The 19,246-nt window shown below is 38.5% G+C and overlaps 1 protein-coding gene across 4 annotated transcripts in view; it reads right to left on the bottom strand.

Annotated features, from left to right (window-relative positions):
• Positions 1-19,246, bottom strand: part of ENOX1 (ecto-NOX disulfide-thiol exchanger 1) — a 697,060-nt gene that overhangs the window by 103,319 nt on the left and 574,495 nt on the right. For all 4 annotated transcript variants that reach the window (XM_043998993.1, XM_043998992.1, XM_043998994.1 and 1 more), the window contains one exon: positions 3,017-3,201. In XM_043998993.1, coding sequence (XP_043854928.1) covers positions 3,017-3,201 — 185 coding nt within the window. The remainder of the gene's footprint in view (positions 1-3,016; positions 3,202-19,246) is intronic.

Raw genomic sequence — 19,246 nt, 5'->3', positions numbered from 1 at the left:
GTGCCCCAGGTTAATCTCTAAGCCTATAAGTTGCCAAGGAGGTGCCCACTTGCATCAGTAGAGGAAGTTCCTTGTCAGGAAACTCCTATCCAAATGATGTCAAAAGTCTGGTGACTAAAACATTTACAAAGTACTTTATACCTCTTATATCCATTTCCCTACAAAATGACCCAGAAGCATCAGTTTTAATTTCTGCAAAACAGGGGCAACAATACTTCTACCACTCACCTCAAAGCACTATGAGGAAAACAGTCTGCCAACCTTAACAATTTCTAGCATTGTGGAAATATAAATTATTATTAACCTTTTATTACCACCTTGGTATGAGGAAAAGGGATAGAAGTGTTTCTTGAACCAGAGAGTGTTCAATGAATGGGGGCTGTTATTATTATCGTTACAAACCACTGAATCATTTTATTTCCCTTGATCTCAATTGTCTCCTCTCTGCTTGGCTAATGTTCCCATAATAGTTACCTCTCGAATCATCTGAATGTTGCAGTAGGCAATTCATGGTCTTGAACTTACAGAGCCATCCATGTGGATGGCAGCACTAACCTGGAAATTTACAAATAAAACAGCTCTTCAGCTTAGATGTGTAGCCTCATCTCCATCTATGGGAACAGACTCTGTTCGGTGTATACCAGGGAGTAGTTTACCTGCTGTTCCTTTGACTCCATAAGCTCCTTTTAAACAAGGAGTGTCCTCCCTGAGGAAGCTAGTAAGTAGTTCTAGAAATGAGAGTGTTACTAGATGTTCATCTGCTCCCATATTCATTTAAATGAAAATCATCTTCTTTTAGAAATATTCTCCCATCATAAGAATTTGTCTATTCTGTATTATAAGTTGGGGGCTTGAAATCAGAAATCATTACCTAAAGCTCTACACTCTAGCACCATCTCAGAAGGGGAAATCTTGCTTCCAGAAGGAAGCTAATACAGCAGTCTCCCCTAGGATCTGACTGCATTCCATGTTCAAGTTATGAAATAGTAAGTAGGTACCTAGGTGTATTTGCATTTTAAAATTACCTTAGAGTTTGCTTTAGCTATAATCTATTCACAAGGCAATTTACAAGCTAAAATTTTTATCATGACTTTTCAAATTCTCTTTGGGGATCTATCACCCTCACTTATTCCATCTGCTTCTAAGGTGCTGCTTTTCCCGTTCTGTTCCAACACAAAGTGGCCTTCCTGTCTTCTCTGTGCCCCCCAAGCTGTACAGACTTGGCCCTAAGGAACCCAAGATATGTTTGGATGGCAAGCGGGGTGAGCCCATGTGTGGGTAAGCAGGGAAATGAGGACCATGCGCTCCTCCTTCTGGGGCTGATGGGAAACTCACTGATTCCTATTATTACATAAATAATTATCAGGTGAGACAATGCATAAACAAACACTTTTCAGACTTTAATGCATTAGACAAAAGTGAGCTATGATTATCACATAAAGGGATATACACGCTTTCCCATGAGGGCAGGGAGAGAAATGGATGGCCATCATAAATTACCTTTACCTGTGAGTCATAGAATGAAGATCAGTAAACTAGGAAAATGAGCCAATTAACTTTCTGGAAAGATAAGATTTCAAGATACCTAATTCTAGAACCTAATTCTAGATGTTGCAAGGCAACATTATCCAACAGAAAATCATTCCATACTATAATGTATCTGTGGAGTAGTCATTCAGTCGCTCAGTCTTGGCTTGAAGAGCTTTAGTGAGAGAGGACCCACTCCCTCTCAAGGCAGTCCATTTTACTTTTGAGCAGAGACACACTAAGAACAGATTGTGCCAATCCTCTGAATCTCTCCCCTGATGACTTTGGCTCTAAATCCTGACCAGAATCTTTCATTCCATTCCTTGGACAATCACTTCTCTCACTTTCTCCTCTCCCAATCCCAACGGTCCACCATCCATGCTTCTTTCTCTCTCCACCAAAGCTCCCACCTCTGTTCCTTTCCAATATCACACAGCAACAACGGCCCCCGAAATTCAATCTATCCAAGTCAAACACCTGACTGATAGAGAGCCTTTCACACCAAGTCACTCAATTATCCTGACTTTCTAGGGAGATGAACAATGACCACTCTCCATTAGATAGCAGCTACCCACTGACATTTCCATTCATTGAACCAATGAGCACTTATTAAGTGCTTGTTATATGCCTAGTACTGTACTGGGGGATGTGAAGATGCAAAGTAAGTAGAAAGCATGATTTTAACCCTCAAAGAGCAAACAAACACAATAGTGAAACATGAAATCATAAGTTCAAACTTTTGCAAAACCAGTTTAAGGTTTTTTGGTTTGAAATTTTTTTCTACCTCCAAGAAAGATTAACAAGACTTTATTGACCATTTGACATTGAAACTCGGTTAAATTTATCTATCTAGCCATAAATATGGATATATACATACACAAACATATATGTACATATATATAGAGAGAGATGTCTCTATAATTCGCTATCTCATTATAGTATGTATGTGTATGTTTGGTGAGGTTGTTTAATGGGGAGACTTCCTGATCTCCTAGACTAGATCCATGTAGCTCCACTCCCAGAGGTCATCTAGGACACATTCCAAAGCATACAGAAAATCAGGGGGTTCCCTTGAATTATTCCTGATTACATTCATATATATATATATATGATGGTAATTGTCTGAAATTTAAGCCAATATCAATGTCAAATGAACAATAAAGCCTCCTCACTAATCTTCTACATAGTTTCATATGTTTATATATACATATGTATATAAAATATATACATGTTGATATATAAGTAGCATCCATCTATGATATATGTTTTCCTTATTCACATCCAGACTCTTGCCTTTCTTTTTTTAATCCCACTCCAAGAATAGACACCAAATCCCCTCCCCCTCAACCAAATAAGCCTTCTTTCTAGCTTCCATTTTTACCCCATCCTTCCATCTTAGCCCCAACTTTCCCTCTGGGGAATGGTAATCTCCAGGATCCAGGATCCCCACTTTTTTTTTTGTAATCAGGAGAGCATGGGGCTGAAATACCTGCTGCATGCCTTGCATCGTCTGTTGAAGAAACTGCAGCTGCTGGTCCTTGGTGAGGTTTTCTTCTGTGCGGAAGAGCTGCCCTTTCTCTTGCTTCAGCAGCTCTACCTCGTTCCTGTAGGCGTCCAGCTGCCACCGGAGGCTGTCATTCTCTTCCTTGAGGGCATAGGCCTGAGCAGCCAGGGCTGAGGGGACAAATAGCAATTTCAGGGATGGGGCTCAATGAAGTTTCTAGACCTAGATAGAAGAGGCTTGTGCTACTGTCTTTCTTGCTGGGAAAGTGATCTGTCTACCTGAATAGAGAAACACCTTCCTACTCAGGGCCTTAAGGCAAGTAGAAAACCAAAAATAACCCCCCCCACAATCCCTTCTCATGATGGCTCATTCAACAGGGTGCCCCCAAAACTTTAGGATGGTTTTGAGATATTTTTTGTTTTTTTTTGTTTGTTTGTTTGTTTTTTGGTGGGGCAATGAAGGTTAAGTTACTTGCCCAGGGTCACACAGCTAGTAAGTGTCAAGTGTCTGAGGACAGATTTGAACTCAGGTACTCTTGAATCCAGGGCTGGTGCTTTATCCACTGCGCCACCTAGCTGCCTTGGTTTTGAGATATTAAAGGTTAAATCTGCACTAAGACTCTTGGGACACCCTCTATTCAAGTTTAAAAACTTAAAAACAGCAATCACCCAAGTATCATTAGCATTCATTTGAGTAGATTTGAAAGTGCTTAGTAAACTCTAAAGTGTTTCCCAAATACGCAGCATTGTGACTATTTGTCCTGTTGTATTTCTCTCCTAAGTTCTTATGAACAAGAATCCATAGGATGACAGGTTTGGAGCTAAGATGGGATTTCAGAGAGCATCTAGTCTTATCCTCTCCTTGTGGAGACCAATAAAATAATCCCTTCTTTGGGGGAGCTTACATTTTATTGGACTAATAATCACCTTTTCTTCCTACCAGGGTGGTAACTTGGTTTCCTTTGCTTGGCCAGCAGGTTTTTAAAAGTCTCCATGATCCTGGATTTTCATTTGATACTCTCTCCTGACACAAAGCTTATTAGATAAATAGACCTCTGTTTTACAGATTAAAGAATCTACAAAGTTACCTCCACCTGTCATGCTTTCTCCATTTTTCTTTGTGTGTCTGTTGGGGATGATATTGAGAGGGTGAAAGAGAAGAGTAAAACTTAGAATATTGTCAGTGTAGCACATTGGAATGAACGATGGGTCTAGGGGTCAGAGAACCCAGATTTGAACACCAGCTCTGCTACTTCCTCCCTATTGGACACTAAATATGTCAACATGATCTTTAAAAGGCTGAATTGATTTTCTGATGCTAAGGAGAATGCCTGAATGAAGTAGTCTTTACATTGGAGTGAAAGGAGAACAGACCGGAGAGGTAAAGAGGGGCCGAGTTGTGGAGGCTCTGGAACAACAGACTGAATTTAGGCTGGATGTGTTAGCCAGTTGGGAGCTCCAACAGATTCTTGAGCTGGGGAGTGACAGGGTGAAATTTGTGATTTAAGAAGATTAGCTTGACCACATGTGCTGAAAGGATTAGAGGATAGAGAAATTGGATAAACGAAAGTTTATTCTCTGTCGGTGTACAGCCAAGGGGAAGGCAACTTTATAGTTCTTTGGAGATTAACCCACAAAGTCAGAAAGAGAGCCAGGGTAGTGACTAGGCATTTTAACCCTTTACAATCCAACTTAGATCAATTTCTCACAACCTAAGATAGCAATTACTCCTACTTTGATCTGATTTACTGTAAAGAGGTTTTATTTGACAGAGGGATGATGTAACAGGGTAAAATTACTGAAAATGCAAAGACTGAAAAAAGTGTTAGCTCTACAAGCACATTACTACATTAGCAGCACTGAAAGACACTTAAGTCATTTCCTCAGCAAGCTCTATTTGGCCCTTTTTCAATTTAGAATGGCATTTTTATTATCATAACTGATAGCAGGTGTTTGTGAAGAAATCGATTAGTATGCAGGGGTGGAAATTACATTTTCCAAATGAATTGCAGAGTCTGCAATATAAGCTGAAATCTGTGTAGCAAAATGTGCCAGCACCATTATTTAAATAAATTATCTGGGCATAAATACATAGAGAGAAAAGGACCATCCATTCTTTTGGGGCCTTTCTCACAATCCTATGGAATGGTACCACTGATAGTTCTTATTCTTTCCTGAGCCAAATGACCAATGAGCTTGCCAAGCAAGACACAGTGGCGTCTGCATTCCTGGAAGAGGGATATGATATCATTATAAGAAAACAGCTGTAATATAAAAAAAAATCAACACCATAGCCAATTCTATCAACATTTTTATAATTGGGGTGTATAAATGATTCATGTTCCTGATTAAATGATTTCAAGCTTGATATTTACAGATTTTTTTTTTGTTACCCATGTGGTAATATTCTAAAGGGTGAGAAATCATATATTGACTCCACTTAACTTCCAGCCACCTGTTTGTAAACATGAATCAGAATCGGACCACAGCCCTGAGGCTATTCACCAGAGAAAAGCTATTCACTTAAGACAATATTAGGCTTTTTGGACAAGAGAAATAGCAGAACACTGATAAATTTGGATCCAGTGAAATTTATAGTAGCTCAAAATTCCAAAGGGTGTGAAAATGAAAACTTAGGAACATCTTTTTAGTTCTGTACCCTTCCTTGGAACAGCGGGCAGAAACTATATTGCTATTTCAAATGAAAAGGTTTGAAAAGCATAAAAATCAAAGCTTTCTTGATGAAATGTACCTACTGAATGACTGTGTGTGATGGATGAGCAAATATGAATGTGTGAAAAATTCTAGGTTTTTTTTCTTTCTGAAATACAGAGAATAACAATAATGAGCTGATTGTTTAGAAGGCCAAAAGATACCCTGTTTTATGGAGTAGTTTGCTTAACTGAGGATTAGTACAGAGTCACAGAATGTTAGGGAAAGAAGACACCTTAGTCCGATCCCTGCATTTTGTAGATGAGAAATATGAAGTAAGTTGTCTTAGGTCATCTAGTAAACTATTGGATAAGCTGGGAATGGAACCATATAATGTTTACAAATTTTCAGAGAATTAGAGTACAATAGAGTATCCACAAAACTACATAGAATACAATTTAATCTTTGATGATTCAGAAGGCAGAGTAAGGACCTGGAGATTGATGATCCTTGATGTCATTAATGAATCAGCTAAATTTGCTCAATGAATACCATGAGGTTACTACATTGTCTTTGGTGCTGGGGAATAGAAAAGAGTAAGATAACCAATAAGCTTTCAATACCATTGTTAATACAATGATACTAGGACTATTGAATTTTCTGGGATCCTTGAAAAATGGAAGCTTATTTATACAATAGATGAATTTTATTAACCAAATAAACAAGGTTTTTTTGTTTTGTTTTGTTTTGAATTAGCACTGGGGAACTAAGATAACTACCACTGACAAGAGCATAAAATTTGATGAATTTGCAGGTGAAATTTTATTGTTAACAGAAATGTTTATTTGCATTTGGGTTGGATAGAATGTAATATAACACATATTGGCTGATCTACTGTTCCCTATATTAATAGGATCTCTGCCTCCTGAGAAGATAGCAAACATCCAAAGTTTCCTTGGATGAAGATGGTACCGTGTTTTACTTCTTTCAAGTAAATGATCTGGTGAAAACATTGAAATTTCTAAGTTATCAGCTAGAGCTGGCTTCTGAAAAATAATTAGCACTACATGAAAAAAAAGATGCAATTTATTTTGGGATTTGTCCCAGTAACCTGACAACATGTTAATATCTTTTTCATGCTCAGGCAAGACATAACTAAATAAGAGAACACTTTAACATATTGTTTCCAACTCTATCTGTGGTTCTTGAGAATTGTAAATCTTTGTGTCACTGGGGAAATGTGTATATTTAAACTTCTCTTCGCAGTGTCAGAACTTCTAGGAGGCTGAGAAGATAGATTTACTGTTTATTCTTCATTTTCTTCATTAAATAAAGTGCTTTCAAGGTCTCCTTCATCTTGTAGGAGCTAGAGGGGCATTGTTTTTGGTACAGTGACAAGATCTCTGGCTCTGCGATAGGAAGATCTGGGTTCTAATACCACCTCCATCACTCAATAGTTAGGTGATTTGGGGCAAATTATTTAAGATCTCAGAACTTCAGTTTCCTCAACTACAAAATGAAAGGGTTGAATTTGGATGTTGTGTTAGCTTGTCAAGGCTGGTCTGGGTTCAGGCATAGGAAGCTATTGGAAATTTAAAGGGGAATTTGTGTTGCCACCTTCACTCTATTCCATGAAGTCTTCCTTGATTCCTTTACCTTAAATGTTCTCTCAATATTATCTCAAATTTTCTTTGTCTGCATTCTTCAGATGGATTATCATGCCCTACCACTGTAATACTTATCTGCTCATATGTCCTATTTTGATCTATTATATTATTAAAAGGAAAGGGTCTACTTCACTTTTTTGCCTTTGAGTTCTAGAACCCAGAAGAGATGGATCTCTAAATTTCGTCAGATGTCCAAAATGTATTTTAGTACACTCTTGGGAATAGCACATCCAACTGGAAGTTTTAAAGACTGGGTTTTATTCCTCTCTGACACTGATCAACCACCTAATATCACCCTCTGGGCCTGGTTTTCCCCTCCTCTGAGAAGGTTATCTTGAGATCTGCCCACTGCTTATCATCTAAACCTAGTAGAGATTAATGAGTCAGTGTCAAGAGATTTGAGTTTAATAGCTTGGAACCATGTTAAGATCCTGATGGAACAAAAGGCCCATGGAAATAGTATTATATTTTTCCATTCCTTTAAAAGTAGTTGTTTATATGTTGTTTTATAAGTATTTCTGAATGTTTTTTCCCCCATGCATTTTATCTTCTCTACCAGATAGTAAAATTCCCTGGGGGGCAGTGACTAAATATTGTTTCCTTGGCATTCTCCAGAGGTCTAATACATACTAAATATACAGGACAAATGTTGACTGAGGAAACTATAAAATGTCACCTAAAAACAGTGTAACTACTTTTTTGCATACCATACTACAAAATATCGTTTAAATATCCATTCAAAAGTCCTTAGAAGCAATGACATCAAATTTAAATAGAAATTGGGACCACTAACCATATGCAAGGGTCCCTATTGGTTTCATATTCACTTAGAAAGCTATATATTAATATTATTTATGTTCTGTTGTATTTTTATTTATTTTGTTAGATATTTCCCAATTACATTTTAATCCTGAACCATTTTTTGTTTTGTTTTGTTTTGTTTTGCAGGGCAATGAGGGTTAAGTGACTTGCCCAGGGTCACACAGCTAGTAAGTGTCAAGTGTCTGAGGCCGGATTTGAACTCAGGTACTCCTGAATCCAGGGCAGGTGTTTTACCACTGCGCCATCTAGCTGCCCCCATTCCTGAACCATTTTAACCCTGAATCAAGACTGCACTCTGGAGTATTGTGGGCTGTGAGTTGGATTCCTCTGCTTATAAGGACCCTACAAAATATAAAACTCAAGACAAACATAACATCCATTTTCTAGGTAAAGAAACTGAGGCTATGAGGAATTGAATGGCTGTCACTCACAGTTAGTGGTCCCTTTCACAACTACAAAGATTCTGAGACTTCTGCCTGAGGAGGTTCCAGTTTACCTCGCCAACTCCCAGAAGAAATAACATAACTAGTTTTTGGTCCTCAACTATGAATTTTATAAAGGGCAAGACCACATGCAGGGCACTGAACTCAGACTCAGGATTCAAACCTGAGCTTAAATATTGCCTTGGTTACTTACTAATTACAGACTCAGTTTCCTTGTCTGTAAAATGGGAATAATTATACTACTTCTCAGGGATGTTGTGACGATCAAATGAGATAATATACATAAAATGCTTGGCAAACCTTAAAGGATGACATTAAGTGTTAGCTTATTATTATCATTCTTCTTTGTTTCTTTCATAATGCTTAGCATGGTAAGTACTGTTGAAGGAATTAATGAAACATCTGTGTCAGAATTTGAAGTGATAGAACAAGCAGTGTAAAGAGTGTGGAACAGCAATCTTTCCCAAATTGCTTATAGAAATCCTTTTAGCTACAGCTTCTCTGGGTTATTATTATTATTATAACTCAACACTGAAATAACATTTTATATTTTCAGAATGCTCTGTAGTCAGTGTACAGGATGTCATTATTAAGACCTAAACAAACACATAACAGTGTCTATTTCTGTCTGTTGTGAGACAAAGGCAATAAGCGTATTTGTGGAAGAGAAGCTAGTCTAGAGCCTGTTATTGCAATGGCTTAAAGGTGAGCCTGCAAAATGAACTTGCAGTAGATGCCTTTTAAAAAACCCCAGCAAACCTAAGCAAACCTTTCTTCCTTCATCTGATATTTTTTTCCTCTTTTGTTCCTTGTTAGCTTCTGGGTTTATGTTAAGTCTAATCGAGGATCTACATCAAACATTTTCCCCCATTTATTATCCCTAGCTCTCTCTCCAAATAACCTTTATCTTGTTTGCAAAAGAAAATCAAGGCATTAAGAATACTATTTCTTTTTCAACACTAAGCTAATCTTAAATGAAGAAAAGACATCTCAGTAAAAGAAGGGCAATATGAAATTTACCAAACATTAATTAAATACCTAATGTATACAGAACACTGGACTAGGCAAGAGTTAATACAAAATTTAGGCAAGACACACCCATGGCTCTCATGGATGTCCTCAGGACCTTAGAAAAGCAAGAGAGAAAAATTCTGAAAATCTACTGGTCTCAAGAGTCATTCCTTCTTACTTGTTCCTGCCCTGCCCCAAGCCTCAAACTGGGAGACGCTGTTTCTATTTGAATTTCATTTGAAGAAGGCTTCTACTACCTTAGGGAATCTTCTCTATGAATAATTAATAGACACAAATGGACAAGAATCACACGGGACAAGAAGGCAAGTAAAGACTGTGATTTGCACTGGAGAAGGGGATGCCCACACCTCTCATGTATCTGGATACTAAAGAATAAGTATCTGAATTTCAGTTTTCCATTTGATCATCATTTCCTATCTCTTATACTATATACATGCCCGTCTATCACTTTGGATGCCTTTATTCTCCACTAGGTACTTACTGTTGTTGCTAGTAAGAATTCTATGGGCTATGGATATGGGGCAGGGAAGAAGAAAAGTTAGCAAGGTATAACAGATATTCACGTTTAGCTTGAGGATTCAGTCTTACTGTAATTTCACCTCTCTATAGCACTCAAGGTTTACTTGAATTATCTTATAGCTTAATCAGAAGGGAAAGGCTTCAAACTTTTCCCCCACTCATCCTCATCCATCTGTAACATCTTCATCACCATCCCCACTGTCATCACTACCAGCATCGCTCACATTAATAAACCCTTTAAACTTGAGTAACTACAGCAGTCACCAAATCAACACACATTTATTAAGCATTTTGTGCTACTGTGCTAAGTGTTGGGGATGCAAAGAAAGGCAAGAAAACAGTTCCTGCCTTCAAAGAGCCTGCAGTCTAATGGGGGAGACAACAGTTTACTAAGACTAAATGGTTCCCACTTGTAAGAGTTCCTTCTTCTTCTTTTTTATGAGGCAATTGGGGTTAAGTGACTTGCCCAGGGTCACACAGCTAAGTAAGTGTTAAGTGTCTGAGGCCAGATTTGAACTCAGGTCCTCCTGAATCCAGGGCTGGTGCTCTATCCACTGTGCCACCTAGCTGCCCATAAAAGGTCCTTCTTGGGGGCAGCTAGGTGGAGCAGTGGATAAAGCACTGGCCCTAGATTCAGGTTCACTAAGATTGTTATTTACTTACAGACATGTAGCCAAAAGTGGTATACCTGAGACATAGGAACATTGATCTAGAGTTGAAGGGGACCTTAGAGGTTATATAGTCGAATTCTTTTTTTAATAGCTGAGGAAAACTACTTCCAGAGGGTGACTTGACCAAGGTCATACAGCTACTAAGTAGCAAGGTTGAGATTTGAACTCTAGTCCTTTGACTCCAAATTGAGCACGTCTTCCATCGCACCAAACTCAAATCTAACATTCTTTCCCCCATAGTATGCTATCTCTCCCTGTGCCATATTGGCCCATATATAGCACATTTCTTACAACCTGACTCTAGTCCTTTCTCAAATGGCTCTTTTCATCCTAATTCGTACAGAAATTCTTCCCCCTATAATCGGGCATAAGGTAGTGATACCTTTTTTTTTTTTTTTACTTACCACCTTTGGATGGACAGTTTCAATTTTATAAAACATTTACATCAGAAAGTGTGGGTTATCTAAATATGGATTTTTAAAATGTACACATGCTTGATGTCAGTACAGGTGCCTACAGAAATCTGTCACTCTGACACGTTTGCATCCGAGTGCTGTATTTTTAAAAGAAGACAGTAGAGCGAGTGCCTCTTTAGTTTTCTAGTCCACATAGGCAGAAACCATCCTGCTGCTGCTACTGTTTTCCTATCTCATAAATTGCCCCCTTTTGGCCTTTCTTTTTGGTTGGTGATGCACAAGTTCTTCTTTTTCGATAGTAACATCACTTATAGGCTATCAAAAGATGAACGAATGCTCTGTGGGTTGTTGGCTCTTTGAATGACCTTTGAGTTATACTGGTTGGTCCATTCATATTCTCCGTTGTGTTTCCTCTGAGACAGTTGGGTTACTCTAAAGGGGTTAGTTACTTTTGCTCTACTCCACTATCACAGACAGCACCCCAAACTCAAGGAACCCTTTTTTTTGGGGGGGGGGATGAGGGTTAAGTGACTTGTCCAGGGTCACACAGCTAGTAAGTGTGGAATGTCTGAGGTTGGATTTTAACTCAGGTCCTCCTGAATCCAGGGCCAGTGCTTTATCTACTGTGCCACCTAGCTGCCCCCAAGGAGGAACTCTTACAAGTGGGCACCATTCAGTCCTATTAAACTACTGTCTCCCCCATTAGACTGCAGACTTTTTGAAGGCAGTAACTGGTTTCTTGCCTTTCTTTGCATCTCCAACACTTAGCACCCTAGTATATAATGCTTAATAAATGTGTGTTGATTTGGTGACTGCTGTAGGTATGAATTGAGTCCCGTACTCCACTGGTGCGCCCATCTCTGGTGTCTTTCCCCTAAGGATGCACTAATGGGATCTATTAGCCTTCTTACAATACAGCATCACCATAATTCAACCACATCATATGTATCTGATTTCCACAGGAGGAAAAAGACCCCACATTCAATAAGGCTGAGTCTAGCTATTGCTTGCTTTGCTCTTTCATTAGCCATGCAATGCCATCTATCATGGTGAAAATACTTAATTTCTGCTCCAAATATTGTCTTGCTAGATGCCTTTATAAAGCTCAGATGATCTGGAAAGCACTGCTTTTGTAACTCTAAGAATTTTCAGAATATCACTCTATTCATTCATTCATTTTTTTTAGTTAAGGCTTAAAACCTGCATGGTATCACATTAGGTACTGACTGATTTTATTGTAAAATAATTCTCTCATGAGAAACATGCAAATACTCGTTTCTCAGCTAAGCCCCAAAGACTGGCTGTCCAGATAATCAGGGCATCAGTTCAGTTGGTGGCAAGAGAGCCTAAAGCTCAGGCAAGTGGCTTGAGAAGAAAACATAACCACGGGCACTCTCACTTAATGTCTTTAGGCCTGTTTCCTCATCTGTAAAATGGGGATAATAACATTTTCACTGTCTGCTTCAAAGAGTTGTTGCACGGAATGTGATGGATAAAACTTAGAGTGTTATAGACATGTGGTTTCTCATCCATGCACTTCATTTATAGGCTTTGGAAACCTTCCATGCCATGAACACTCATCATCTATTTGCAACTCCTCTTCCTATGGCATAGGTCAGCTTTCCAAATTACAAATCAGTAAGCTTAATACTGATTTCTGACACAATTCTAGAACATTTTATTCTCTTTTCTGAGCCTTTAGAAAGAGAAGTAATGATTACTAAGAGACAGATGGCTTCTCCAAGAATAGGACATGCCAGACTAACCTGATTTTTTTTTTTTAAAGCTACTAACATGCTAGATCAGGCAACTGTTGCAAGTATAGTATGCCAAGATTTCAGGAAAACATTTGATAAAACTGGTTGAGTGACTGGACCCAAAGGGCCATCAATGGGTCCAAAGCATTATGGATGGGGCAGCTAGATGGCACAGTGGTAAAGCACCGGCCCTGGATTCAGGAGTACCTGAGTTCAAATCCGGCCTCAGACACTTGACACTTACTAGCTGTGTGACCCTGGGCAAGTCACTTAACCCTCATTGCCCTGCAAAAAAACAAACAAAAAAACAAAGCATTATGGATGGGGGGATCTAATTCTCTTTGACTCAGGCTATTTAACATTTTCACCAATAACTCAGATGAAGGCATATAGATGCCGTGTTTATCAAATCTGAAGAAGGTACAAAGCTGGGAGGCACAGTCAAGACATGGAATGACTGTCAGGAACTAGCCCCTTCCTAAAAAATTCTTCATAGTCAAGAACAATGGGTTGAATCTGATAAGATGGAATTTATTAAGGATAAACTCAAAGTTCTGAGGTTAAAAGAATCAGGCACACAACTATAAAAAAAGGATAAATAATTTGTATGAAAATGATCCTAGGGTCCCTTTTCGACTGTAATATTGAAATGAAAAAGAGAAATGTGCTACAGTAACCAAAGAAAGGCTAATTCAGTCCAATGCTACAATGACAGCGTCTAGAACAACAAAAAAGTTGGTCTTGCTACAGCAAGACTCTTTCCCTGGTCAGACCAAATATGAAGAATTGTGTTCAGTGCTGATGACCACTCAAACATCGATGGAGTCTGAGTGTGACTAAAATATTGGTGGGACGGACAATGTTCAGGGAAGGATATAAATGTGAAGATATAAACACAGTGAAGGGGCCAGAGATATTATGATGAGAGGTTGGCTGAAGGTAGGGGGATTAAGATTGTTTTCAAGAATTTGAATGTTGCTGTGTACAAGAGGAATTAGAACTGGGGGCTGATGTAGGCTCAGTGTAAAGAAAAGAGAAATTCCCAACAATCAGAGCTGTATCAAAGTATAGGACTTCCTCAGGAGGTAGTTTTTGCTTACTGAAGAGTTAAGTCTCTTTAAGCAGAGCCTGGAAGGCTGTTTATCAAGGATATTGGTGGGGGCAGTGTTTCTGTTCACGTACAGGTGGACTCAATGTACTCTGAGGTTCCAACTATGTAAATTGAAAATAGAGAGGAAAGGATAACACAAGTTCAAGGGACTGAATTATGAAGATGGCCTCCTGCAACCCAAGGAATAGGACCTATCAGCTTGTCTTCAATTCAGCTCAACCAACCAGTCTTCGGCCTTATCCCAAGTCATTCATGAGCATCTACTTCTATTTGGCACTGTATTGCAGAGTAATATTAATTAATGATGATTATTTATGCAGCGCTTTAAGCATACAAATCACTTTATAAACTTGGCCCTCATACCGAACCTGTGGTGAGTATATTACAGACATTATTTGCCCCATTTTGTGGATAAGGGCACTGAGATCCAGAGAAGATAAGGAACTTGTCTAGGATTATACAATTTAAGCCTTACTCATGAATGTCAGGTGTGGGATTTGAACCCATGCATCTCCTGGATCCAATCCCAATGTTTTGTATCCAGTAGTAGATACTGTAGAAAGCAGGATAAATATCCTGTCCTTCAGGTTTTATAGTCCACAAAGGATGATACCAACATGTTAAAAATGACTGGATTCTGATCACATTGGAGGCTACTCCCTGTTTTAATTTTTTCCCTTTTTTTTTTGTGGGGCAATGAAGGTTAAGTGACTTGCCCAGGGTCACACAGCTAGTAGGTATCAAGTATCCAAATCCGGATTTGAATTCAGGTCCTCCTGAATCCAGGGTTGGTGCTTTATCCACTGCACCACCTAGCTGCCCCCTATTCCCTGTTTTTAAATAACCTGTTTATGGACTTGGCCCAGTTCATAGGATATTTCCCACCTTGAATGCTGTTCATTAGAAAAGAGACTGTGGTATATAGAAAGGATCCTGGATCAGAAGTCAGGAGAAACCAGGGCTCAAATCTTGGTTTCCTCATTTATAAAATGGGGATAAAAATAAGACTGGAGGTGCCTACCCTCCTTGGGTTACTCTGAGAAGTAAAGGAGATAATGTATGTTAAGTGCTTTGCAAATCTTAAAGACCCACATACATGTTAACTGCTCTTGTTGCTTTCCTGTTTTCTTTCCATCTTTTCTAAAAGTCTTTACATTGCAGAGAACCTTTTTCTCAGCTTCTAACACCTGAAGCACTATTGTGTTCTCTTCCTCCTAACTTTCCCTTTTTAGGTCTCATGATAAAAAAAAAATCTACCTTTTACTTTCTGAATGAATGCCTCTTAATGTCTTTCCTATAACGATACTGTGATTGACTGCCTTCATAAATCCTCTAATCAATGACTGCAAAGCACATTTTTCTCATCTACTAGATGTTGCATTGCATTATTTTTCTTTGAAAGCTTATATATGGACATAGTTTCTATCTAGAATGGTCTCCTGATACCCTCAGGATTGAATTAATATCTATGTTCTTAGGGGGAAAAACCCCCCAACACCACTCTCCTTAGCTCATGCTGGTTTTCTCCTCAGCTGCTTTCATTTGTAAAGGACTAGAATGGCTTTTCATGTGCGTATTCCCAAATCCAGGTTTTAAGGTTTCTCTCCTTAGAAAAGACCCAGGATCACTCATCCAGCATTCTTTCTCTCTGCCTCACCTAGAAACACTCCTCCTGCATTCTTTCTACCCATCTTCAGTCCAGGCAGCCCAAAGGTCCACTGGTCTCACATCAGGGGAATCAGGGAATTCTTTCCTTGGGCACTCGTGGCCAATCTGCCTCATTCCTTTCTTTTAAATGGTCTCTTTTAGGTCCATTGTTTGTTGGAAATCAGATAGGGCTAAAGCCGGCATGTGGCAAGGTCCTTCTGAGGTTAACCTTCTATCCAAGAAGCTGTTTGTGTGTTTTCTTCCCATCAACAACCTCAAATTTTCTTTCCTCTTTTTACTCAGTAATACTCTGATATCACTGGCCCCATTTTTACTTCTCTCTCAATTAAATTTCCTGGTAACTTTTGTTTTCTAATCACATTTTATTTCCTTGACTCAAAACTCTTGTCTTCTCTTTGTCAATTTATTCTAATCTATTCCATAGTTTAGAATCTCTTGGATCTCTTACCAGAATGATTATTGATCATTTATATAGCATCTGATATTTGCAAAGAGACTTCAAATGCTCATGTGATTGGTGACCTCTCATAATTCTATCAAGAATCTTAGAGAAACCTTATTTTACGGCTGAGAAAACAAACTCAGAGGAGAGTCACATGGGAAATTGTGAGTAGAGTTGAGATTATGATCCAAGGGTCAGGTTCCTTTCTTCTATCTGCCTGATGACAACAAACAATCCCCACTTCTGGAGACACCTCACTCTGAATCCTGGAAGTTGCCTTTTCTACTGGGGCTCCCTTCTAAGGAGAACTAGGTCACCTTGCAAGACTAGCCTCTGAGCAGGCTGGCCTAGGAAGTAAAGAAGAAAGGTCTACTCATCTGCCTCACTCATTTTCTTTTATCAAATTAGTATTGATATTTTCTAAAATAACTTTCATTTTCAAATATATCTTTCCCCTCCCCAGCGAATCATCTTTTGTAAAGAAAAAAATAGTTTGGCAAATCCTGCCAACATATCAACCAAGTCAAAAAGTATATGGAATGTTACATATCTGTAATCTACCACCTGTGCAAAGAAGGGAAGGGGTACAATTTCTCCCTTTCTTCTTTAAGGCCAAGCATGTTCATTATAATTCCACAGTGCTTTTTTCTTCCAATTTATATCGTTATTGCATATATAAGTATGTGTGTGTGTATATATAGAGAGAGTTTTCCTGATTCTGCTTGACTTTGCATCAGTTCAAATAAATTTCCCCTCACTTCTCTGTATTCTTTATATTAATTTTTTATGGTACAGTAACATTCTATTAATTCATGTACCCAGAGGTATGCTGGTAAACATTTATGTTTTTGTTTTGTTTGTTTTTTGTGGGGCAATGAGGGTTAAGTGACTTGCCCAGGGGCACACAGCTAGTGTCAAGCATCTGAGGTCGTATTTGTACTCAGGTCCTTCTGAATCCAGGGCCAGTGCTTTATCCACTGCACCACCTAGCTGCCCCCCTGGTAAACATTTAACCACCAGTTCAGAGTAGGGTGGAGATGGGAGAATATGTATACAGGACATACTTTTAAGTTTAATTTGCGTTATTAACATCTTCTCCATCACTTTCTTTTTTTAAAAATTTTTTAGTGAGGCAATTGGGGTTAAATGACTTGCCCAGGGTCACACAGCCAGTAAGTGTTAAGTGTCTGAGGCTGGATTTGAACTCAGGTACTCCTGACTCCAGGGCAGGTGCTCTATCTACTGCACCACCTAGCTGCCCCTTCTCCATCCCCTTCTAAAGTCTATACAATCAGCAAAATAATAATCCAAGCCCTAATTTGTAGTATTGCTGATTTCTAAGGTGTACATGCCTCCCATTGAAAATTTAACAATGGGCTTTCAGGAACTGGTTTCAGCTGCTATCCTACATGAACTGACTTGTTCAGCCATTTTCTCATCAGTTCTGACCCCTTCTTTTCAACCATCTCAAATCTTCCATTCTTTCAGATGCCTCAGATTTCCTCCTATGAAACTAGACCCATTTCTGCTGAAATTACAGGTTGTTCCCAGCATTCTGTGCTCTGGAAACACAGAATTTCCCTTTTTCTTTCTGTGATCCTGCTCCACAAAGATGACAGTTTGTCTTCTTAAATTCCTCAGGCTCAGCTTCAGAGTACAGTTAGTTTTAATAACCATCTCTATGGCTAAATTATACCCATTTCTACAAAACGAGACTTGAGCTAGGTATTTTAAAAACCCTCTCTATTGGGACACAATAACCTTTCTTGGAAGCCCACAAAAGCAGTTTTTGCTTTTACTCATTAAAATGATTTGTTTTGAGTTTCTGATGAGTTTAATTTTTCAGTTGGCAATATTTTATTCTTACTAGCAACTACTTAAAAAAATTCAGTAAGTGTTGAAGCACCCGTTAAGCACTATTAATCAAACACTAAATGCTTTTAAACAGCTCTGCCTCTTTTCTAATTGAGAAATAAAGCTGTTTGGGCAAGTTTATGGGAGTGACCTTGATTGAATTAAGGAGGTCAGTGATGGAGCAGACTTCAGCCTATATTCAGCAATTTTAAGGAAATGACTGCAACTCAAATTAAGCTAAGAATTAACATGAAATATTTTGTTTCTGAAAGGTTAAAGGAAATCCTCTGGGAAAGAGGCTCCTGTTAACTGAAATGCAACTGAAAATGGGAGGCAGCTTCAGGACCGAGTGGTTAAGAAAGTGCTTCATAAATGATATGCTAATGATTCAAATATTATATAATTGTATGCCAATATAATTACATTTAACCATAATATACGTTATTATACCATAAAACAATGGATATAATATATTCATTCCATATATAATTATATATATATAATTACAACATGATTGATGTTGTTGTGGAGTCATTTTCAGTCATATTTGATGCTTCATGATCCCATTTGGAGTTTTCTTGGCAAAGATACTGCAATGGTTTGCCATTTCCTTCTCCAGCTCCTTCTACATATGAAGAAACTGAGGCAAACAGGGTTAACACGGCTAGTAAGTATCTGAGGCAAGATCTGAACTCATGAAGAAAGGTCTTCCTGACTCCAGGCCTGGCATTCTCTCGACTGTACCACCTAGCTGCCCATTATTGTTTTTTATTTTTTATTATTTTTTTTTTAGCAAGGCAATTGGGGTTAAGTGACTTGCCGAGGGTCACACAGCTAGTAAGTGTTAAGTGTCTGAGGTCAGATTTGAACTCAGGTACTCCTGACTCCAGGGCTGGTGCTCTATCCACTGCACCACCTAGCTGCCCCATTTTAAATTATTTTAAATTATTTTTTTTCTTTTTTTTTCTAGCTTCCCATTTATATGGTGACAAAACTGTATATGTTACTCATTTTTTTCAAGCTAGGAACCTAATGACTTTGGATTACTGAAAATGCCAAATGTATGTTTCATAGTCTTTCGGATTATTACCAAAGAAAAATTCAAGCTATATATTCTGTTTTTTTGTTTTGTTTTGTTTTGTTTTTTAGTGAGGCAATTGGG

This window comes from Dromiciops gliroides, chromosome 3 (genome assembly GCF_019393635.1).
Source record: "Dromiciops gliroides isolate mDroGli1 chromosome 3, mDroGli1.pri, whole genome shotgun sequence".
Taxonomy (NCBI): Eukaryota; Metazoa; Chordata; class Mammalia; order Microbiotheria; family Microbiotheriidae; genus Dromiciops; species Dromiciops gliroides.
Note: the sequence above shows the minus strand (reverse complement) of the source record. Positions and strands in the feature narration are given on the sequence as shown.